Source organism: Pelodiscus sinensis, chromosome 4 (assembly GCF_049634645.1).
Source record: "Pelodiscus sinensis isolate JC-2024 chromosome 4, ASM4963464v1, whole genome shotgun sequence".
Lineage (NCBI taxonomy): Eukaryota > Metazoa > Chordata > Testudines > Trionychidae > Pelodiscus > Pelodiscus sinensis.
Window position 1 is genome coordinate 21,497,499 of NC_134714.1, and position 25,525 is coordinate 21,523,023.

The 25,525-nt window shown below is 40.2% G+C and overlaps 1 protein-coding gene across 10 annotated transcripts in view; it reads right to left on the reverse strand.

The window, feature by feature from the left end:
• Positions 1-3,906: 3,906 nt before the first annotated feature.
• TRAF3 (TNF receptor associated factor 3) overlaps positions 3,907-25,525 on the reverse strand; it is a 98,732-nt gene continuing 77,113 nt past the window's right edge. For 6 of the 10 annotated variants that reach the window (XM_075926524.1, XM_075926520.1, XM_075926521.1 and 3 more), the window contains 2 exons: positions 15,060-15,234; positions 3,909-13,748 (listed from right to left, as the gene is read on the reverse strand). In XM_075926524.1, the coding sequence (XP_075782639.1) occupies positions 13,177-13,748; positions 15,060-15,234 (747 nt within the window). In that variant the 3' untranslated portion in view covers positions 3,909-13,176. Of the gene's footprint in view, positions 13,749-15,059; positions 15,235-25,525 lie in introns of all 10 variants that reach the window. The other 4 variants (XM_075926529.1, XM_075926527.1, XM_075926525.1 and 1 more) reach the window with 2 other exon arrangements.

Genomic DNA, 25,525 nt, shown 5'->3' on the forward strand with positions numbered 1-25,525 from the left:
GGGCGCCACATTTCAAGAAAGATGTGGAGAAATTGGAAAGGGTACAGAGAAGAGCGACAAGAATGATTAAAGGCCTAGAGAACATGACCTATGAAGCCAGGCTTCTTGAACTGGGCTTGTTTAGTTTGGAAAAAAGAAGATTAAGGGGGGACATGATAGTGGTTTTCAAATATCTAAAAGGGTGTCACAAGGAGGAAGGAGAAAATTTGTTCCTCTTGGTTTCTGAGGACAGGACATGGAGTAATGGGCTTAAAGTGCAGCAGGGGAGGTTTAGATTGGACATTAGGAAAAAATTCCAGGCTACGTCTACATTGGCCCCTTTTCCGGAAGGGGCATGGTAATTTTTGAAATTGCAATAGGGAAATGCACGGGGGATTTAAATATCCCCGCGGCATTTAAATAAAAATGTCCGCCGCTTTTTTCCGGCTTTTAGAAAAGCCGGAAAAGAGCGTCTACGCTGGCCCCGATCCTCCGGAAAAAGCGCCCTTTTCCGGAGGATCTTATTCAAAGTAGGAATAAGATCCTCCGGAAAAGGGCGCTTTTTCCGGAGGATCGGGGCCAGTGTAGACGCTCTTTTCCGGCTTTTCTAAAAGCCGGAAAAAAGCAGCGGACATTTTTATTTAAATGCCGCGGGGGATATTTAAATCTCCCGCGGATTTCCTTGCCCCTTTCGGAAAAGGGGCCAATGTAGACAAGCCCTCTGGGTGGTCAAATATTGGAATAAATTGCCAAGGGAGGTGGTGGAATCTCCCTCTCTGGAGATATTTAAGAACAGGTTAGATAGACATCTGTCAGGGATGGTGTAGACGGAGCTTGGTCCTGCCTTGAGGGCGGGGGGCTGGACTCCATGACCTCTTGAGGTCCCCTTCCAGTCCTATTATTCTATGATTCTAGGTGGCTAGAAGGCAGAGAACAGGCAAAGAGAAAGAGCAACCTAATAAGTCAATTATTCATCAGGATGGTCCCCCAGAAATGCCACTGAAATAGAAAAAGCCTGCATGTTATAACTAACGGGTGGAGCGGCATGTTGCTACTCTGTGACAACAGAAACAAAATCTAGTGATTTCTCAGTCTTCAGTTCTGTTCTAGCTCCTCTGCAGGCATGCAGAGGAAAATACATAGGATCTTATAGAGATTGTGACCTACCATGTGTATTACAGGGTGTTCGCACCTCGGCAGATGAGTACTGTCTGTGACTTAATAGGGTAGGCAGTATACATTTATAGCAAGGCTATCAATTAATTAAAAACTAATTGTGATTAATTGCACTGTTAAAATAGTTGAATATATGATATTCTGATAGAAATGTAGCCTTGTTAGTCTGGTGTAGCTGAAGCAAAATACAGGACTATGTAGCACTTTAAAGACTAACAAGATGGTTTATTAGATGATGAGCTTTCGTGGGCCAGACCCACTTCCTCAGATCAAATAGTGGAAGAAAATAGTCACAACCATATATATGGTATATATTTTCATATATTTTCTTCCACTATGGTATATATATGGTTGTGACTATTTTCTTCCACTATTTGATCTGAGGAAGTGGGTCTGGCCCACGAAAGCTCATCATCTAATAAACCATCTTGTTAGTCTTTAAAGTGCTACATAGTCCTGTATTTTGCATATGATATTCTGTTATCTTGGATGTTTTCTACATTTTCAAGTGTATTGAAATCAATACAACACAGAATATAAAGTGTGCAGTGCTCACTTTCCATGTTTTGAGACAGTTGCACTCTAAAAAAAGAAGTGTTTGTTTCATTTAATGCAACTATTGTAGTGCAATCTTTTTATCATGAAAATTGAACTTACAAATATATAATTATGTACAAAAATAACTGCATTCTAATACAAAACAACGTAGAAACTTTAGAGCCTACAAGTCCACTTAGTCCTACTTTTTGTTCAGCCAATCACTTAAACATATAGCTATCTTTGGAAATTTTCATTGGTACCTTCTTTATGGTTTTTCAAATCTGAGTGAAAGTGTTCTTTAAAAAAAAAAAAGCCTGCTGGCTCATCATCAGAGACTGCTATAACATGAAATATATGGCAGAATATGGGTAAAAAAGCAAGCCAGGAAAAAATAGAATTCTCTCTCTGAGGAGTTCAGTCACAAATGTAATTAACACATTTAAAAAAAAAAAAAAAGTAGAAAGCATGTCCCCTGGAATATTTTGAAAATGTACAAAAACATCCAAAATATTTAAATGTCAATTAGCATTCTATTAACAGTGGATTTAAAACAGCAATTAATCAATTTTTTTAACCATATGAGTTAACTGATTAATCCACTGCCCTAATTTATACCGCACACACTGTGAACACAAAGAATACTTTTCCTGTATCCCCAGTGCAGTAAACTGTTGAATTTTGCATCAGTGACTGCTTTTGTTATTTGGATCTTCTAGGTGAGGTAGCAGGTCAGGCAGCGAAGAGATTGCAGCTCTGCCAAGCTGGTGGTTGCCATTTTGAGACAGCAAAAGAGGGCCAGATGGAGTTGCCACCAGTCAGGAGAGATGAGATAATGGTGTAAGTGCTGGAACTAGAGGTGCTACCACATCCCCTGGCTTGAAGTAGTTTTCATTATACAGGGTTTACTGTTTGGCTTAATGATTTTCAGCAGCCCCATTACACAGTTCCAGAGAAGGGGAAAGGAAAAGTAGCAGATAGGCAAGGTCCCTCCATACCATGGCCCAGCAAAGCATGTTGTGTGGCTTCCACAGTGCTATTGTGCTTGTATTACAAAAGTGATGCACTGTAATCCAGCAGCAAATGGGAAAAATCTGGCCCTGCACCAGCTTTTAAAAGGGTCATCTTGGGAACTTGACACTAAAACATGGAAGAGCACACATGTACACAGACAAGTCGAAACAGCAAAGCACTGTGGGATAGCCCTTGGGAGCATGCAAGTAGTGAGCAACAATTGTGTCCTCACAATTAGACCAGACTCATTCACTTAGAGTGTGCCTAGACTACGGGGTTGTTGGGTTTTTTTTCCCGGAAAAAAGTGGCCTTTTTCGAAAAAACTTTGCCGGCGTCTAGACTGCTGCTGCGTTCTTTCAAAAGTAAATCAAAAGAATGCAGCAGTTTTTTTCGACCGCGGAAAACCTCATTTTACGAGGAATAACGCCTTTTCTCAGCAGTACTCTTTTCAAAAAAGGCGCTATGTAATGCAAACTGTACTTTTTCAAGAGCGAGCATGCAGACTGCCTGGGTGCTCTCTTTCGAAAAAGCAGCTTGCTTTTTCGAAAGTACTGGTTGTAGTCTAAACGCTCTTTTTCGAAAGAGGCTTTTTCGAAAGTATCTTTCGCAAAAGCCTCTTTCTAAAGAGGCTTGCGGTCTAGACATAACCTTAGAAGCAAAAATACTCCACTTTGCAAGAGGACTCCAGAGTTCGCAATAAACGAGGAGTTAATGTGCAGCAATGAATCTGTGACATTGGTATACTTTCAAATTGGATTAACTTGATGTGATCAGGTTTAAAACCCCAGATTGTCAAGCCCCAAGTTCCACTGAAAGTCAATGAGACTTAGGGTATGTCTACACTACCCCGCTAGTTCGAACTAGCGGGTTAATGTAGGCATACCGCACTTGCAAATGAAGCCCGGGATTTGAATTTCCCAGGCTTCATTTGCATAAGCGGAGAACCACCATTTTTAAAACCCCGCTGGTTCGAACCCCGTGCAGCGCGGCTACACGGGGCACGAACTAGGTAGTTCGAACTAGGCTTCCTAGTTCGAACTACCGTTACTCCTCGTGAAATGAGCCGCGCTGCACGGGGTTCGAACCAGCGGGGTTTAAAAATGGCGGCTCCCCGCTTATGCAAATGAAGCCCGGGAAATTCAAATCCCGGGCTTCATTTGCAAGTGCGGTATGCCTACATTACCCTCCTAGTTCGAACTAGCGGGGTAGTGTAGACATACTCTTAGGGAGTGAAGTACTTTTGAAACTGTTGCCCAAAATCTTTTAGACAAGACCACAGACCAAGTTATTAACAACTTCCTAATAACTCTTACAGGAAGAGGGAATGATTCCCTGGCCCAATTCCAATGGAACAACAGCGTGCACCCTGTGTGTAAAAATGAAGATACTCTTAGTTTCCTTTTCTAAACTATAGTGTTTAACATTTATTAAAGAATTTAAGAGTATCCAAAGGGGTATCATCAAAGTGCACTGGACGCCTGTAATCTAGCCCTCACAGCAAGGGAAACACTTTATAGCTAAGCACATTGCAAATGTTCAAAAAGGTTAATACTTTCACCCGCCTCCTCAGACACGTTCATCCATCCCAACAATGTGTCCTTTCAAAATGAGCTTTGTTTAAGAGATCTTTAATAAGGGACTCTACCCCCAGATGGAGCACTTAGTCATACCTGTCATACTGATGATGCATCTGACCAGCCTGTTAAACTCCAGGATGTTTAAAAGGCTGATCTGTTAAAAGTCTCCTGGATTTGACATGGGTCACTCAATTTCAGGTGCCACTTACTTGGATCCTGAGCATCCACTTCATACTCTTGGATTGGGAGAGCTAGAGTCATGGGGGGAAGCTTTCTAGTCACCATATAGGACAGGAGGAGCAAGAGAGATGGATGCAGCCTAAAGCACAGCCCTACCACCAGAAATGTAACTAGACACACATTGGACAGTGAAACAGGGTATCATTCTACCCATATTTCTACAAGCAGAGGCAAACCTGAGGACTAGGCTAACAAAAGTGAAAAGAAAATTGGAAGATGGAGAAAGAAGGGAGTGGAGAAAACTGGAGGCCAGGAGACAGAAGAGCTAATTGCAGTTTAAGAAGTTTGCATGGTTGACAAAAATCACATGCTATACCTCTCACTGTTGGTAAACATGATAATTCCCTCTCTCATTCAATTGAAACCCATGTGTGAATGAGCAACACCATAATTTACATGATTTTGAGAGAGCATGATACTTTGTATGGACTATCTAAATGAATTACAATATTTACATGTCCGTAGGGTACATCTCTGCTTTTCTTTTGGTTACACGTTTAGAACTCAAAACTGTTGTTAGGATGGGAAACAATTTTCTGGAAATTCAAGCCATGCACTCTACCTTCAGTAACCTCCTGGGGAGGCACATTCATATAAAATGTATGAAAACTCATCTTAATTGTTCCTACCCTATCTGCCAGGAAACTATGCTATTGTTTTGATGTCAGACTGAATACTAATTTCCTACTTAATTCTACTTATGACTCATCACATGGAAGTTGGGATTCTATTAAAATCAAAGCAACACATCTTGTGGATGAACAAGGTAAATGTTGTAATAATAATGTGATACAGGTCTATCAACTGTAATCATAGAGCCCTAACTAATCATATACATGGATACAAAGGAGGTGAAAGGTAACATTTTTACTCTGTAAATAAGTTCCAGCCATTCAAACTCCAATACACCAACTTGTTTTTAAAAATATGGTTTCCTACTTATTTATTTTTCCTTTAATAACAGACAGTTTAGCATTTCATAGTTTCGCATTCTATACACTCTTATACACACTGTCCTTGTATTAGCATTAAAACACAAAAGACATAGCAAGACCTCCAAACACAAATAAATACCAAAACACACAGTATACAACAAACTGAAGTACAACATATAATAATGCTACTGGAAAATTAAGACATGTTGCTTCATTATTATTATTATTAACAACAACAACATGGTTATTGCTGAGCAATAAATTATACATTTTTAAAGTCTGTCTCCCCACCCTTAAAAAAGTACGAATACCACTGGTTACCAGATCACTTGCACTTTATCCTTACAGCTATTTATAATTAAGACAGGCAGAATATACACAATCAAATGAGGTTGGCCTTCTTTGGTCTTTGTTTTTGGATCACAGAACTGAACATAACAGGTGTACCATTCACTGAAGAGTATGAGATAAAATGTAAGTTACAAAAGTTTTGTAAACATTAATTTGTACACTTCTTGAATACTCATGTATTTTCTACAGATATTTCTTAAGAGAATTTCTTGGAAATGTCAGCTTTTAGTTTTTCCAATTTGCAGAATGTTTTGTGTGTGTTTCAAAGGTTATCCTACTTGTCTGAGAGGAATGGACCTACCTACAGCCCATTGTTTCTGAATAGGATATTAACATCCACTAAAAAGTTATTCGGGAGCTTTATCTCTCCTAAGAAATCCTGAATTTTCCCCTTTATTCCCCTGTGAAACTGAAAAGTTATATTAATCCCTAAACACAACAGCTACAAGGAAAATAAGTGTGTGAATCACATGGTGCATCAGCAATGATGGAAGCTTGAACTTTTCCATTCCACAAGTGCAGATTATACAACTCTCTGCCAGTGAGACAGGTCATAGTTGGTAAATGTGTCCTTTCAAAAACGAGCTACAACTGAATGCAAAGCTCAGAACACTCTATGCAGGAGAATGACCTTTACGTGTGGCACTGCTGGTTTATCTCAGTAACCCTTACACAGAGTCAAATTTCTCACTACGCATCCCACTGCTAGCAATGGTGCGAGTGAACACTGGCATTGATAAGAAGTTAAAAAGTCCTCGTGGAACTGGCTACCAAATTAACAATTTAGTTCCAAAGGACCAAAAGGTAAAAAAAACCACCACGAATAACAAGCCATTGCTTAAGAGATGATGAACCAAAACCACAGTTAGGATCCTGATCTGGAGGTTGGATCAGGTGTATCTCTGTGAAATTTAGATATGAACCTTAGGAACTAATACTAACTTGGAGAAAATGTGGCCTAATATAGACACTAAGATCATGAAATGGAAGACAAAAAGCTACAGTCTTGCCAATAAATTAGAAGAGAAATAGGATTAAACAGATCCCTTGTGTGCTGTATCTCTCAACTCTTCCAAAATTTAAGAATGCCTTTGAATGTGCACCCAAAATTTCTCCTTTGACCTTCCTCCATTTGGCACTGTCTTGAAGGCTCAGATTAAAAGGCAGGAAGTAACACAGTTAAGCCCTCAATTTTGCTGCTCAGCTAAACTGATTAAGAAAGGGTCACAGTAAAGGTTGCCAAAACTCAAATCAATCCACTTCTGTTTTTGGTCCCCCTGCCTAAACGAGCCCTTAAAATCTACCCCCAAAACCAGGGCATCATAAAAGGATCAACTGAAAAGTACTTTGATTGGTGACCTGTGCGCGGTCATATGCACGCCCCCAAATCATGACAGCTCATATTTTTAATTCTAACCCTTACAGGCTTGACTGTGGGTTTTAAAAATTTCATTTCTTTTGTTTTTCAGTTTCTTCAAGGGATAAGCACATGAAAAGTTGAGGTCCAGTGGTTTGAACATAGGACTAAGAGATAGGAACCTCTTTTCTAACCTTGATTCCAGCACAGGCTCCTTTTGTGGCTCTGGGCAAAGTCATTTAACCTCTCTACCTCCGTTCTCCTGTCTATAAAATGTGAACACTTCTTGTGAGGATTAGTTCTTGTTTGTAAAACACTTTGTAAATGAAAAGCACCGGGTCTATACAGAAAGCACCAGGCCCACCGTTGGGAGGGGGGAAGAAAGGGGTAGTTGCCCCAGGGCCCAGTGATTCAAAGCAGTGACAGCACTCAGAGCTCTGAGCCCTTTAAATTGCCGCACTACATGCTCCAGGCAGCTCGCAAGGCTGCCTGGAGAGGCGGGGGTGCAGTGCAGTGCACTCCAGGCAGCACTGGAGGGGGGAGCATGCACTATAGTCCAAGTACGCCATGGTTTAAATGCCCTCAGCTCTGCTTCTTCCACTTGAAGCTGAGGCATCCCCCCATACCTTGTCCAGGGGCCCGGCATGGCTGTTGGCTCCCCTGGTAAGCACTAAGAATCACTATCAAATACACCACAGACCAGGGTAGATTTTTTTTTTTTTGAAGTTACCATTTCGAGGTCAACAGAAGTTGAGAGGTATTGAAGAAGCTACAGGAACGGCAGGAAGAGGCGGGCAGAAGACTAGTTGTTTTTCCATTTTCTTATCTTAAAAAAAAACCACTGTAATCTTTTGCCCCACCTCTTTGTTCTGAGCTGCCCAGCACCAACTGTTTTTTTTTAAACCCTGAATCTCCTGATTAGCTGAGTGAAAGGATATGTGAACTAGATGCCACTCCATGAAGCATCCATATAGTTTTTAGAAGGATCCAGCAAGCTACCCACTTTCTATGAGACAAAGCAGTTTGTGTGTGCAGTGTGCTGAGTCTTCATACCTGGAGTGTGGGAATTTAGGGCTTGCTACTATCCATGAATCTCCCTTAACGGTAGCAAAAAACCCATTTGCACTCGTCAACCAAGACTGATTTGGGGGCTGGGGTTATTTTGATAATTTCCATATGGTCAAACAATTCTTTGTCTGACAACAAACTCAGAATAAACATAGAACGTTGTAACAGTGAAAACTCTGATACTAGGTTTGTAACTAAAATTCATTAGCTAAGATTATTTTTCTCCCTCCACCTATTAATATATTTGCATAGTTAAACATCAAGGCATCAAGACTGCAGTAACATTTGATATAGTCAGGAGGTGCAGAATACTTCTCTTATCATTGCCTACAGGCATTTCTGGCTTGCACCCAGAGCACCAATGTTATCAGAAACTGCATTGTTGGTGAAATGCCTATTCAGCATGATGGACTATAGTTTACAAATAGGTGGATTTTAAACTCAGTTGCAACATGCCATAATCAGGGCAAGTTGGTAGCAACTTGAGCAGTATAATCGTACCCTAACATTCATGGGTTCAATACTTTAGAACTACAACTAAAACAGATCTCCATTACCTTGCATTGAGAGATTCATCAGGCACATTTCACATCTTAGGGTTTGTCTCCACTTACCAGGAGATCGATGCTGCAGAGACAGATCTTCTGAGGTTCGATATAGCAGGTCTAGTAAGGGCCTACTAAATCGACTGCTGATGGCAACCCCATCGACTCCAGTACTCCACCGGGTCATGAGGAGTAAGAGAAGTTGATGGGGAAGTTTCTCCTGTCGAACTCCCGCAATGGGGACCACAGAAATTCGACCTAAGGAACGTCGACTCCAGCTATGTTATTCTTGTAGCTGGAGTTGTGCATCTTAGGTCAGCTTTCTTCCCCAGTATAGACCAATTATTAAACTTTCCTTTTCCAAGTAGGAAAACCAATTTGGAAGAGGAATTAAACTGCATTTTAATCTTATTTTAAAAAGATAGCTAGCATGTTACCCATTACATTTCATTATCATTTGAGCTACCCCCTTTCTGTTTTCCTATTGCACATTCTCTTTGAGAAGAACAAATTTACAGTAAAAGGCTGAAATCAACATTGCATATAAAAAGTCAGCAGTTGATGTAAGTTGTGAATGTGTACATGTAGACAATAGCTGAACAAGATCCCTTTAAGATCAACAGAGAAGTAATACAGACGCGGTCATGCATAAGGATCACAGATTGGTCGTTAAATGCTGAAAAATAGTTTCATCCTGTTTAGAATTTGAGACTTTTTAAAAACAACAAATACACACCCCTACTGTACGTATTGTGTACAACAGACAAGATCCACCTTCTGGTAGACTGGAATCTTTTTGCTAGATGTACCAACTGAGGAGGAGATACATATACATACAGTTAGAGGGTCACTACTGTGAAACAAACTGCAAGAGCATATGGCTATACAATGCCAATGAATACTAAATAGCAATTACAAGGCTCTAGTATGTTTATGGTAATAATTAGCATTAACTCAAATAGCATTGGCCTGCCACTGCATTCATGCAACTCCACTGAGACTCATGGGGTTTCATGGGTATGCCCTATGAGTTACTTTTATAGTCTCCAGAAAAGTTCTGAAATACCTGGGAAGAAAAAAACCTCAGTGTTTGAAAAAAGAATGTTTAATAACATTACCTAATCCATAAAACAGTAAAACACAAGGAACCTTTACCGTAAATTTGGATGACATTTCATAACATTTCTCTAAATGCTACATAGTTTCATTGCTGGGATGCTAAGGGAACCCAGTTACACATAGCAAAAATCTCACAGTCTAGGGATATTTGGTGAGTTTGGCAGAGGTGAATATTATAATTCAGGCTTCATGTACTCCATTGCAGGATTTAGTTAAATTTCGCATAAGATTGTGGGATTCTGCAGAATTTAGAGGAGCAAACTGGAAACTGTTGTAGCTTCCCATTATTTTTAAAATGAAATTATAGTCAATATCACCTTGCATATTGATTTGCCATTAAAATCAATGTATATGCCAAAATATTTTTGTATTGACAATACATTCCTGTGTTCTAGAAGCTAATCAGAATAAATCTAGAGGTTTGAGTAGCTAGGGCTTCTGGAGTCTAAGTACGGAAGGCAGTTTGGAGAATTATGGATTAAATACATTAGTTGATGTTTCTGGTTAACTAATCAAACTACTGTTGACATTTAAATTTTCATCAAGAGGTTTCAGAGTTAACACCACATTGATATGAATTGGTGATTCAGGCACCCCAGACCTATTATTAACTCTATGCAGACTCAAGAGGACTATGCTGTAAATTTATACTTTTTCTTACTTCATTTTTTGTTTAAGAGCTTGGATTCAGAAGCACAATTCTGCTGCAAGACCTGGAGTCTGCAGCTATAGAACTGCAAAACACATGGGGACTGATGATAATAAACTCTTACCTAAATTAGTCCCAGATTCAAACAGGATAAAAACCGTTCTTACGTGACCATACATTTTTCACAATACATATATTAGCAATGGGAGCAGAGCCCTTTGGACATTTCCACTTGGGAATCCTGTTTTCAGTAAAATTCTGTGATGCACATACACAAAAGCTCAGCTGCCTACATTCATGACTATTAGAATGGTATGCAAGTTGAGTGAACCTTTGCCCTAAAGCATAAGTGATGGGTTTACTTAGGCTACCTGCATAAAACTGCAAGTGCCATATAGATCTTCTGCAGGAAGTCCTCCTTCTGTGCTAGAAGTGAAACATTAGCACATGCCTCCTTACAAAAGTTGCATCTGTTGTCACCCATGTACCATGAAAGGAATATAGTACCTGGACAGTGGGAAGGCAAGAACAGGAAGACTGATTGCTATGGAATGGCTTGGATGCCAAGAAGCCGGCAGAATTCTAGCAGGTGCCTGGAAAACCCATGAGGACCACTTAGCATGCACTGTATATTTGTAACAGGAAAATACTTCTTGCAGGCACAGTTTGTGAAGGCACAGCCATAAAAGACAATGGCAACAGAGACAAGCTGAACTATAAAGGCATGAATTCAACTGAGCCCTAGGTAAATACTGTGGCTATGCCCCCAAAAGTAGGAAACTGAATGGGCACCACCTGACAATCAAGAAGAGGGGTTCAATACCCTCTCAGGTGCACAAAGTTGTACTAATTAGCTTCTCTCATTAATTCTAAGCAGCACTCAGATTTTAAGTAGCACCCAGATGGCTGGTATATAGTTAAGCTACGCCATTGGACTCAATATTTCCAGACTATCAAGCAGAAGTAGATAAACACAGTGGGTTGCAATCAGCATGTTTCAGGGTTGGGAAATGCTTTCTGCTGTAGCGCAGGCAGTTATAACAAAGAAACCTGTGCATTTCCACGTTGGGATGCTTGTCACTCGGCCTTGAACAGATACCCGTGAGAATATACAGCAGAATTCTCAAATTAGTCAATTTAAAGCGCTGCCCCCTTCCATACATAGGATTGGGAGGAAGCAGGACTCCTTCCTTCATTTTAGCCTAGAGGCACTGTCAAAGTCCATGCTCCATAGGAGCAGTGTGCATACAATTTTGGCACCTGAACATGATGGATTCCATGATAATCAAAGCATAGAAGCTCTTGCAGCCAAACCTGGACTTCAGATTCTGTTCTGCATGTTGCTAACTAACTAACTAAGGGCTCTGAAGACGAGTCTACACACTTTGCCTGAAGTCCAGTTAAAACTACCATTTTGGATATTATAATTAATCTAAATACAAAGCTATGGTTTATAAGCAGCACATCACATTTAAGGCACATGTATGCATGCAAGCCACCATCATCTTTCCATTGCTTTCTGATCATATCTCCTTAATAAGATGCAATGATCGCTAGTACAGAATGAACTCAGGGGATCATGACTGGCTGTGTTTCAGCACTAATCCTCCTCCCCTATGCTGAAAATATTAGGTGTTGCACATTTATGCTGTCAGCAATATATATAGCTTGATTGGAAAGCATGAGGCAGAACTTTAAAAGCGTACAGGATTCCGTTTAGAACTCCAAAGTTCAACAAATGCCCTATTTTAGGGTGAAAACAATTATAAATCTGATAATGATGCACAGCATCCATGAGTGATTTTTCCTAATTTTGAAATAGTGTCATTAACTACGACATATATTGTAGGTTTACATTTCTAAAGAGAAATAACATCAATAGTTGAATAATTTCTTTTTTATCACAAGTGATAACCAGTGTTTGATATCTTCTATTTTTCTTCCAAGAAATATCAGTCTATCAACGGCTTTAAAATAAAATGTTTTTTTCTGTAACAATTATTAATAGAACTTTAAATAAAAATATGATTCTGATATAGATACTTTCAAGAAGACCTGGATATTTCAAGGTCTTCTGACAAAGTAATTATTAAAACAGAGACCAGATGAGGCCTTAAAAAGACAATATACTGTATTTCAGACACGATTGCACTTAGTTTTTCAAAGTAATTATATCATAGTTGCAACATTACTTCATCATTTCTTCTTTTACTTAACATGCTGACAGTTTCCAGCTAACCCACAGATGAACTTTTTTGTATTCTAGTCTAAATGAAGAAAAGTCAGGTAAAATTTATTCAGCACATACTTTACATGTCTTTTCACCTCCAATTGACTAGATCACTAATAAGTTAAAAAAACCTCTCTGACTGTAATCATTATCCACATGAGGGATAAATAACTCTTCAGAGTTTAAGTGTTACTAGTTTTATTAGAAAATATACCATGGTATGATTTCTTAAATGTGTTGCTACTTTCACCATTGGACCCTATGAAGTTATGCCTTCAAACTCTTCCTTCTGTTCCACAAGGTGGTCCTTTGTGCTTTAGGACCTCTGATTGAAGACAAACTGATAGAAAACCCCCAAATGGAGTTGTCTTCTGTTTAATCTGTCTCCCCATTTGTATGTCAGGGGTCCGGTAGATCCGATGTATCCACTATGACTTTAATAAAAATAGTATCATCTTTAATATACGTTCCATTTTCTAGAACTGTTTGAGCCACAAAGACTGGGCAGCCAGATGCAATGTTCATTTCTCCAGTAGGCTTCTTGAAACTACTGCTGTTTGGATCTGGTTTGAAAGCATCGCCTAAGTGACGCCGCGAAGGTCCCTGATCCATTAGCATCAGAGTCACTTTCTGTTTAAATGGCCAGGGAAGTAAGGCATCATATTCTCCACGCATTATGACGAAAAACAATGACAAGTGCGTCCCTTTTCCCATGCCATCTCCATTAAGGTAAACTCTGGCACACATCTTATAGCCAAAGTATCCAGTATAAAAGGGCTGGCTGTACAATGACAGAGTTTTCCCCATGACGGCCTCTTGTTTCCGACGTTTATAATCTCGAATTTTCCAAATTAATACACCATTGTAACTGGCAGTTTCTAACACCTGGAATCGGAGGTCCATGTCAGCCAGCCGAATATCATGAACACTGAGCATTTGATCGTGTCTACTTAGCTGTGTCTCTAGTATGGCTAGTAGAAAACAGAGAGAGGTTTGTGGGGGGAAAAAAAGAATAATTTAACTTTTTAAGAATATATGCACAATAGATACTCAACAGCACAAAATAAATACATACCTCAAAATGCAATAAAGTTAAGAACCAAGTAACATCGAGCCATACACAATTTCCACTGCCAAAAAGTAGTTATATTCACTGGCTTTTGTATACAGCTGATATTTTACTATGTTTAGAGAAAACTGTGAATTGTACTACATTTGGTAGAAATTTCAAGCACTCAAAAAAATCTAACAAATATTGTTCAAATCACAATGCGACACAGCCATAGTTAAACAAAATCTGCCTAATCAGCTGTTTGCCAAGGGTCTAACAATATTAACTCTAGATTTCTCATTGTGGAAGCCTTTGAAAATGATGACTGAAGCCAGGATATCCCATTTAAAGCATCTTGGGTTATTTCAGAATCTTCCTCTTTTGGTGCTGCTGCTCCCTTATGAAGGATCACGCAACATATTATGAGTAAAAGCTGAAAATTCAAGCTACATCTTATTACAGGACGAAGTATTCCCTCCACCCCAAGGTTCTGTTTATTTTTAATGGGTCCTTTCTTCCATGAGAGGGGAAGGTAATAGTCATCACTTTATTCCTTTGTATTTCGCACTTTGGCAACAACAACAAAAATTAGGCAGCCTGGAGTAGTAGAGGTACTAACAAACGGCTTTTTAGCTAAAATTATCTTTACATAGTAATTTGCCTTTGAACAAAACAATATTTCCTGAACCCTTAAGAATGGTCTATGCTGTACTGCTAATTTGTGTTTTATCATCATTTTATTCAATGTGTGAACAAACATCTCATTGTTTTCTTCACGTCAAACATTCTTCTCTACTAGACATAAAAGACAGTAAACTGACATCTTGGAAACACATTTTCAAGCAAGTAAAAGTGACTGATCTGTTCTCGGAGGCAATATAACTCCCAAAAGACTTGTTGATGCACTGAAAATATTTTATAAAGAAGCTACTGGAATCGATTAGCTTTCTAAGACCATCTGAGAAAATATTTGTAATTAAATTTCAGTGTAATTAATACTATATTCCTTGAGAACAAAGAAAGATAAGAATCAAGTCTAAGGGACAGGAAGGCAGAGAAGTGTAATTCCATTAACAAAAAGATTCAACTCCTAATTTCCTCTTCAGGAAACGGAAGTGTCACTTATGTTTTTAAAGGAAAATCACAATGGGAGTTGCATTCAAAATAGCTTATTTGGCTTTTTTTACCTAAAAAAGTGGGTGGTATTTTACTCCATAGTGCTTACACTCACCTGTATTTCGAGCTCCTTGTCCTCCAGTTTTATCAACACTTTCCAGCTCACTCACTCTATTCTGCAGGGACTCCACACTGCTCTTCATGATATCTGCCTCCTCCCAATTCTGTCGGAAGGGGCGGATCTCTTTGTCCAGCTCTTTCAATTTCTCTGCTTGATTATCTATTACTCGCTTTATAAAACAGCAAAATTTAGTTAAAATTAACCAAACTAAATTTGGTAAAAAAAGACAACCACCTGGAAGAGCTGGAAATATGAATGTTATACACGGATTGTGTCTGTGACAAAAACCATTTAAAATAAACTCACATCAGTTAACTGAACCTTAGTGGTAGTGTAACCTAGAGGAACAAGGATGGGACTAAAACCAGAATGGCTTTATTACTGATTCTGTCTCACTGATCTTCCTGGGAGGCTTTGGGTAGGACACTTAAACTCTCAATTTCCACCACGTGTGAAACAGATAACTACTTAAGCAAGGGTTTTGTGACAAATGAACATCTGAATAGCATTTTTAAATCAGAAAGTCCTCTATCTGTGCTAAATATTATGACTGAAGGACAATCAGGATCTCCAGTTTAAAAAAAAAAAGTTTATAAAATTATATTTTGTTTGTTGATTACAACAGTTTGCTTCAGTATAAGATCTTACAATGAAAGTTGTATTCATTTGTTGAGTTTCATTTGGAAAGTGTCTAAGTGATTTAAGCACCAAAACTCAGTAGAACACATGTTTCTGCTCACTCAAGCACCCTTTGCTTCTAAATTTAAACAGGTCATGTATCCTGAAGGTGCTCCCAGGTTCAGCTTTATTTTTACAGCTATTCATCATTTTAAAAAGCCATCTCATCTCTGAAGCAGGCACAATCACTTCATTTCTCACTGCTCTATTTCAATAAAAAAAATTATACTAGGAAAGAAAAGTGCACCCACCAGATTGCTTCAAATCTAATACAAAAAATATGGAACGTTTTACACTGTCACAGTTAATTTAGAACAGCAGGAATTTTAGCCAGAACCATATATTCAATTATAGAGTTCAAATGATAGTGAAACCATTTGAGACAAGAAACTACTTGGCTACCAGCTACAGTTAAATTCCAGATCTCAACCGACACTTTCATATAATTTGCCTTAGCAAATTTCAAAATGTTTTATTTATTTATATTTTGTATTTTAATACAAAAACAAGTTCAATTTATTCTGTGTCTGCTTGCTGGGCAGATAGGCCAAATAATCGATATTCTTCATGGGGATGACTCGAATGTGTCTCACTTTATTCACTTCCCTTCTGATTGTGTATTTTAATCATTAGATTTCATTACATACTAAAAATCTATAACAATTAAATGAAGACTTCAAGTTTGACAGTCTGCTGGTACAATTATCGTATTCTATAGGTGTGTTTTATCTTGCGATAGCTAAGAAATTCTAAGCAAAATGGTAAATTTCACAAATATTCATTACTTTTTTTTTACACTGATGCTTCAAAATAAGTATGCGTGAAACCTGAAATGTGAAACAAAGCTCTGCACTAAATCAAATATATGGATTTGTGCTATCAAATAGATTAATGTTACTGTGCATTGTGATGCTAATCACAAAATACCAATAAAAAAAACCCTATTTCACTCTCACCTCTGGGGCAAAAGACAACAGAGGAGAATAAAGCAAAGAACGGCCTTCAGTTGTATAGGTAAAAGGAGCACAACAAGAGATGACCTAAACCAATTGTATAAGAGCATATCAGCTAACTGGAACCAGGAGATCACAGATTCAGAAGCACACAAAATTTAAAGTACTCCCATAAGGTGACACTTGACTTGTATTCATAACACTAGACTGCAAGCTCAGTGAGGCAGCAGCATCTTTTTGTCAAGTTTTGTATAGTGCCTCACACAATAGGGTCCTGATCTGTGACCAACACAAAGAAAAAAATTAATTTTCAGATGAACCAGGAAGTGCCACTATGGAAAAAAATATGGAAAAAGTTTGGGCCAGATTTTTCTTTGGAACAATGGTGGCAATATGGGTAAAATTATTAGACTATTTTTAAGACCAATTTTTCTCTACATCAAGCCATATTTAACACAATACATCTTAATACTGTGTTTGATGATAAAGCATACAAGTTTTACAAAGAGTTTTGTTTGTTGTCCGAAAGTGTATTATTTTATCCTTCATGGGTTGTAATCTATTGAAAAGTAGGCACTGGGACCTTATGCCTCTTCCCCTACAGGCAAGCAGAGGACGTTCACACTGAGAATACAGGCAGTCCCCGAGTTACGCGGATCTGACTTACGGTGGATCCTCAGAGCAAAGCCGCAGAGGATGCGGGCGGGACCGCGGCGCGTCTCGGCGGTCCCGCCACCTGCATCTTCCTGGTCTGCTGGGGGGCGGGGGTACGCGCAGCTAGTGTGCCCCCCCTCCCAAGCAGACCAGGCTTTTCTCGCCGCCGACGCCTGGGGTACAGCAGCTGGGGTGTTGGTCCCGCAGTGCCACTCTCGGTGCTACTGGACCAACCCGGCAGCACCCCAGCTGCTCTGCCCCCAGGCGTCCCCAAGTCAGCCGCTGCTGAAACTGACCAGCGGCTGACTACAGGAAGCCCGAGGCAGAGTTGCTCTGCCCTGGACTTCCTGGAAACAGCCGCTGATCAGTTTCAGCAGTGGCTGACTTGGGGACACCTGGGGTGCTGCCGGGTTGGTCCCCGCAGTGCTGAGTGCGGCTCTGCGGAGAACTACCTGGCAGCGCCCCAACTGCTCTGTCCGAGGCGTCCAAATTCAGCCGCTGTTGAAACTGATCAGCGGCTGATTCCAGGAAGCCCAGGGCAGAGCAACTCTGCCTCGGGCTTCCTGTAGTCAGCCGCTGGTCAGTTTCAGCAGCGGCTGAATCTGGACGCCAGTTCCAACTTACATACAAATTCAACTTAAGAACAAACCTACAGTCCCTATCTTGTACGTAACCCGGGGACTGCCTGTACTGACAAACTAACCCTGAATTTAATATAGCAGTGGAGAATTATATTTTCTCTAATTATGTCATTAGTCACCATGCAGATGTCTCACATTGTACTCATAAATTTTCAAACAGACATGAATTTTCTATTTATGACTTTCTATTTCAGCCACTGACTTCTCCAGATTATTAACACACACAGCTCTATGACTGCATTAAGCCACACATGCCTTTTCTGGATACTGAAATGGGTGATTTTTAATCTTTCTGAAGGCAGATACTCATTTGTTATATTTTATCCATTTATAAAAATTGTACACATTATTTCAGGACAAGTCCTGGCTAGTAAAACTAAGCCTTCTCCAGAACTTAGACAGTAGAACTCCAAAAGGATCTCAGCAGCTTTCAGGAAGGAAGGAAGGGATAGACAATGTGGGCAAGGCAAAGTCTTTTATTAGACCAACTTTTATTGGTGACACACACAAGCTTTAGGACTGCACAGCGTTCTTCCTCTAGTTTGGAAGATATTGCGTGCCACTGCTAACTACTAGGTGCAACAAATAGTTTAGCATAGCACATATTCTAAGGACAGAACTATACTATACTTACCGGGATATTGACACTGTGGCAATCAAGCTGGGAGGGATTGCAAGGGATTTAGAGAGTCATAATTCAAAATGATCTGGACAAACTGGAGAAATGGTCTGAGGTAAATAGGATAATGTTCAAGAAGGACAAATGCAAAGTACTCCAGTTAGGGAGGAACAATCAGTTTCATACATACAAAATGGGAAGTGACTACCTAGGAAGGAGTACTGTAGAAAGGGACCTGGGGGTTATAGTGGACCACAAGCTAAATATGAGTCAACAGTGTGACACTGCTGCAAAAAAGCAAACATGATTCTGGGATGCATTAATAGGTTTGTTGTGAGCAAGACATGAGAAGCCATTCTTCCACTCTACTCTGCACTGATGAGGAGCAGTGTGTCCAATTTGGGGCACCACATTTCTAGAAAGATGTGGAAAAATTGGCAAGAGTCTAGAGAAGAGCAACAAAAAATATGAAAGGTCTAGAAAACATGACCTATGAAGGAAGATTGTGTTTGTTTAGTTTAGAAAAGAGAAGACAGAGAGGACATGATAGCAGCTTTCAAATACCTAAAAGAGTCCTACTAGGAGCAGGGAGAAAAACTATTCTCCTTAACCTCCGATGATAGAACAAAAAGAAAAAGGCTTAATTGCAGGAAGGGAGGTTTAGGTTGGACATTAGGAAAAACTTCCTGTCAGGATGGTTAAGCAATGAAATAAATTGTTTAAGGAAGTTATATATCTCCAATGATGTAGATTCCACAAAAGCAAGTTAGATTAACATCTATCAGGGATGATCTAGATGGCGCTTGTTCCTGCCGTGAGGGCAGGGGACTGGACTTGCTGATTTCTTGGGGTCCCTTCCAGTTCTAGTATTTTATGATTCTATGAGAATCCCTGCAAGTTGATTTAGCAAGTCCAGTAAAGATCCGCTAAATTGACTGCTGATCACTTGTCATCAACTTTGGTACTCCACCAGAATGAGACTCATAAGGGAAGTTGATGGGACAGTTTCTCCTGTCGACCCCTTGGAGTGTAGACCCTGCAGCAACTTGACCTAAGGTAACTCCAGTTACATGGTCCGAGTTGTGCACCTTACATAGACATTGTCCTGTAGTGTAGAGCTACACCCAGGGACCATTCAAGGGTGAAGTGGTCTGTTAACACCCTAGTAATTACAGAACAAAAAGAAGAGTTAGCAGGCTACAACTGTTGTAATAAGCCACATTAAGCTTTATTAAGACCATGATTTTCAGTATTTAGCAAAGTTATGCATTTAAGATGCCAGTCAATCATATCAAGAAGCAATAAATGGTTCCTTCAGGATAACTCTTCTTTTCCTTGGATAATACTCTGGGTGCGGGTTAGAGGCTAAAAGGAAGTACTCTGTACACGTAATGATCCTGACCAAGGGAAAACCTGAGGAACTGTCTATGGAGGAATTGTCTACAGGCTGGATCAATATATTCAAGTAAAAGCAACAAGGAGTCCTGTGGCACCTTATAGACTAATAGATGTATTGGAGCATAAGCTTTCGTGGGCAAAGACCCACTTCGTCGGATACATGTAGTGGAAATTCCAGAGGCAGGTATAAATATACAGGCATAAGAAAAGAGTACCAATCAAGAGTAAGGCTAGAGATAATGAGGTCAATTCAGTCAGGGAGGATGAGGCCCAGTTCTAGTAGCTGATGTGGAGGTGTGAACACCAAGAGAGGAGAAACTGCTTTGGTAATTGGCTAGCCATTCACAGTCTTTGTTTAATCATAAACTGATGGTATCAAATTTGCAGATGAACTGTAGCTCAGCAGTTTCTCTTTGAAGTCTGATCTTGAAGTTTTGGTAATATACAAAAACCTGTAGGAGAACACTTCAATCTCCCAGGACACACAGTAGCAGATTTAAAGGTAGCCATCCTGCAACAAAAAAACTTCAAGACCAGACTTCAAAGAGAAACTGCTGAGCTACAATCCATCTGCAAATTTGACACCATCAGTTTGTTTAATTCTAAAGACTGAATGGCTAGCCAACTACAAAAGCAGTTTCTCCTCTCTTGGTGTTCTACACCTCCACATCAGCTGCTAGAAGTGGGCCTCATCCTCCCTGACTGAATTGACCTCATTATCTCTAGTCTTACTCTTGATTCGTACTCTTTTCTTATACCTGCATATTTATACCTGCCTCTGGAATTTCCACTACATGCATCAGACGAAGTGGGTCTATGCCCACGAAAGCTTATGCTCCAAAAAAATCTGTTAGTCTATAAGATACTACAGGACTCCTCATTGCTTCTGCAGATTCAGACTAACACGGCTACCCCTCTGATACTTATATTCAAGTAAGCATCCTGGATGTCAAAGATTGAGAACCAATCTCCTTGCTCTAGAGATGGAATAATTGCTACTAGCGTGACCATCTTGAATTATCAGGAGGGAGGGATAGCTCAGTGGTTTGAGCATTGGCCTGCTAAACCCAGGGTTGTGAGTTCAATCCTTGTGGAGGCCATTTAGGGATTTGGGGCAAAAGTTTGTCAGGGATGGTACTTGGTCCTGCTGTGAAGACAGAGGACTGGACTCAATGACCTTCAAGGTCCCTTCCAGTTCTAGGAGATAGGCAATCTCCATTAATTTATAACTTGTTTAGTACTCTTAGATCTAGTATGGTGTTCCAACCTCCTTTTCGCTTGAAAACCAGGAAACTTTGGGAATAAAAGCCTTTTCATTCGAAGTGCACAGGAACAGGTTCTTTGGCTCCTAAGGAGATGATCTATTTCCTCTCTTAATAGTCTTGCGAGAAAAGGTCCCTGAAAAGGGATGGGGTGGGAGAGCAGTAAACTGGACAGAAGAACCTTGGAAATTACCACCACAACCCATCTGTTGGAAACTAAGTACTCTAGCACTGGAGGAAAAGAAAGAGGTGACATCCAAAGGAATGTGAAATCCATGTAGGTTTCAGCTGTTGTGGGGAGTGGTCTTTCAGGGCCTCAAACCAAGGCATTCAAACTGCTGTTTCAAAGTGGAAGGCTGATGTACCAAGGACTGAGCAGTGGTTTAATGCCTTTGAATACTAGACCTCTTTTGCTGTGGCTCATAGTAATGCTGTGAGGGCAGGTATTGGAGTGGTCGGTACCTATGGGATTATGAAGAACTGAATTTCCACTCTTTTTCCTGGTGTGGAGATCTGTAGTGAATGCAGTGTGGCACCGGAGTCCTTAAGAGTTTGGAGTGAGTCTTGTCTGACAAAAGTTTGGAGCCTTGACCATTCCTGTACCTCTTCCGTCACTCTTGAGAAGTGACACCACAATGCCCATCACATCACCACCACCGATATCACGCAAACTGCTGTATCCATCTTCCTGCTACTGACTGGTCCTTGAAACTGTTCCTATAGTGCTTCTGGAAAATGGTCAATAAATATATTAAGTTTAGCATAGTTCATGTGGTCATGCTTTCCCATTAAGACTTGATAATATGCAATCTTGAAGTATGCCTTCCTACCAAATAAATCAAGTCTCTTCTAGTCTCTCATAAGGGGTGGATTTAGTATGATGCTGTTGATGGGAATTCACAGCAGCCATAATGATGAAGATAGGCGAAGGTTCTGGAAAAAGGAATTCTGCATCCTTGGAAGGCACACAGTACTTTTTATTGGTCCTTTTACATGCTGTTGTGATAGAGGATGGCCTCTTGCTCCTCAAAAGTTTCCTCTTAAAGTTCTGGGGCTCTGGCAACAGAGGCTGAAGGAGACGATCTTATCAATTTTTGGTAGGAAACACCAGATGTCCAAGAAATATGATGTTTATAGGCTACCTATGGGTCTTAATATGGCTACTGGGGTGGGAGAAAGGGCATGGGTGGTGGAATCCACCAGTGGTGATAACAGGAGCGTTGAGGCTCAGACCAATGATGTACAGGGAGTGCCCTGGTTGATGTAGATATGAGCCATGTGTGAGGGTTATGAGAGGATAGCATCATGGTCATTATTTAAGTTCTTGCTGTATAGTAGTGAAGGAGACAAGAAAAGGTGAGCATGTCAGCACTAGCAGTGATTCTAGGGATCAAGATGGGTTAGGTACTGGGGCCCTGGCACCAAAGCAGCTGGGACACTGGAGTCTCAGCCACCATGAAATCTCAAAAAAAATTTAACTCCTGTGGTACCGCAGTGATCGGTGCTGAAAGGGCTTGTCCACGCTGACGTGCCAGTACCGAGGAAACTGGCAGAGATCTTGTGCGGGATGACTGTGGGCTGTTTGGAAATAGTCTGTACCACAGATTTCCACTTCAGCAGCATTTTTGCGGAGATGGTATTATCTTTCCTTTTGCCTTTGACAGTGAGTTTGACAGTGCTGTTTCAGAGTTTGTGCCCTGCAGATTTTTAGGTTTATAGGCAGCGTCTGCAGTAGAGGACCCATCTGTCCTATGAGTACCGTGTTTTGGAGCAACTGGTGCAGAGGTGAACAAGTATGCTGGGGATCTCCACCAGCCCGAGAACTCAGTTTGAGGGCTTGCAGCCCTCTTTTTGGCAAATTTGTGAGGGAAATCAGAAGATTTTCTCCTTAGCTCAACCTTAGAGGCTGACAGATCTGTGAACAATCTTCACCACAGAGGTGATATGGGGCTAGGGTCAGACATCAATTTAAGAGCACCTTCCATAGGAGGGGTTTCAACTTTAATACCTAGTTCTTTTGGGATCTAGCCTTCCATTGTTGCCAGAAGGTACACTTTTATGGAACATATGAGCCTCTAAGGCAGAGAGCACAGCAGCAGTGTTCATCTTAACCGGTATTGCCTCCCTGCAGAAGAGATATCATTTAAATCCAGAATAGACACAAACATACCTACAGTGTAGCACCCATAGGGACACTACTCAAAGTAGTTGTTTAAAGTTCTAGGAAAGACATAGCTTTTCTAGAGCATTACCATCCATTGATAATGGAGATTTACCAATACATACCCAGTCTGCTTCTATGAAATGGTGGGTAAGAAAACAGTTTGTGGCCTCCTTGTCAAGGTTATGAAACTCAATCAAAGAAAGTAATAAAGTTTACCTTAGAGACTAGGACAGAGAAAATCAGTCTGAACAAAAAAGGTCTCAAGTGCTGAGGTTCCTGCCAGCACCCGCTTGTCTTTTAATGCCTTTATACTCAGAACTGTTAAGATCACTGTTGCCAAAGTGTCTTGCAAAGCAGACAACAATTAACAATTGTAATCAATGAAACAGCTGTACCCAATACAAAGGAAGCTTGCACGGAAGCTAATACTGATAGCCTACTGGAAGTTATCAGTATGCATAGGACTTTCATGCTGCGCAATTAATGCCTGTTCAAACAAACTATGCAGCACTATACTACAACTATTAGTGGCTTTGGTACTTCAACAACGTAAGAAAAGTTATTTACTTACTTATTCCCACAGTGTAAGAACTAGGGGTCACCAAATAAAATTAATAGGGAGCAGGTTAAAACAAGGAAAAAGAAGTTTTTCTTCACTTAGCGCACAGTCAACCTGTGGAACTCCTTGCCAGAGGATGCAGAGAAGGCTAGAACTTAACAGGGTTCAAAAAAAGAGATAGATGGATTCATGGAGGTTAGGTCCATCAATGGCTAGTAGCCAGGATGTGTAAAAATGGTGTCCCTAGCCTCTGTTTGTCTGCAAGTGGGAGATGGGACGATCACGTGAGGATTACCTGTTGTGATCTTTCCCTCTGGGGCATCTGGTATTGACCACTGTTGGCAGACAGGATAATCACCTAGATGGACCTTTGTTCTGACCCAGTATGACCATTCTTATGTTCTTTACATGGTCTGGAAAAAGAGCAGCTCACAATAGATAATTAATACTTTCTGTCATCCAACAGGTGTTGAGACTGGCCAAACAGTTCATAGGAAATCAAAATATATATTCACAGACTGCCCTTGCAAATCTGATAGAGACCGTGATTTCAGCACATGAGAGAAATCAGACTGAAGTAACATTAAGGGCACTATTTGGTTTGGAATAATGTATGTAGGAGACGGAGATAAATAAACGATGGGGGGACAAACCTCTTCAATCCCCATCTGCCATCAAAGGGACATCTATTTCCTTCTGATTAAAATGTGTTAAAATATGTTCTTATGTTCCAAATAGAAGCAGAACACCACCATGGCTTAAACAAGTTAAAAAAATTATAGTAAGTTGCCAGTACCTCATTAAACATTGTTCTCTCTTTTCTTATATTTCCTTTCCCACCATTAGTGATTAAAAGAGAGAACTGGATGTGAAAAATTTTCAAGATAACTTACTTCAAGCTAAGTTCATTCGTTCAATGAATACAGAGGCACACAAACGTAAAGCACACCCTTAAGTTTGTTATGTTTGGACAGCGTTTCACATAATGGGGCCCTGATCTTTGATTGGGGTCCAGAAACAGAATGCAAAGAAAAATAATAATCTTCAGATGAACCAGGAAGTGCCAAGATACAGAAAAAAATATGCTGCTACCCTGAACTACTTTTACAGTGCTGGAATGCAACATTGCAAGCATGCTACCATATCTTAGACCACCACCTATGCAGGGTTTGTCACCATCACAACTTGAATAGGAAAGGCCAAGAAACAGATGCTATGGAGTTAGTTCTGATGTTTCAAATACATGGGACTTCTAGATGACACTGAAGTAACAGCCCCAGCATACTAGTTTTGGGATACAGTTCTGCTGAACATGCCAACTTTTAGAAGGACAAAACTGAACCCATGTTATACTTTTGTTTGGGTAGTGACATACTGCTTAAAATACCTGCATTTCTCCTGCAACATCAACTGAAGAGGACACTGTTACTTACATCCTTTTGAAAACTGATGTATACTACTTCAGCATACTGTTAAAGCTGCTTATGTTCCACTCGAGAGATGGAGATGTCTAGATGTGTCAGAATGTTGTT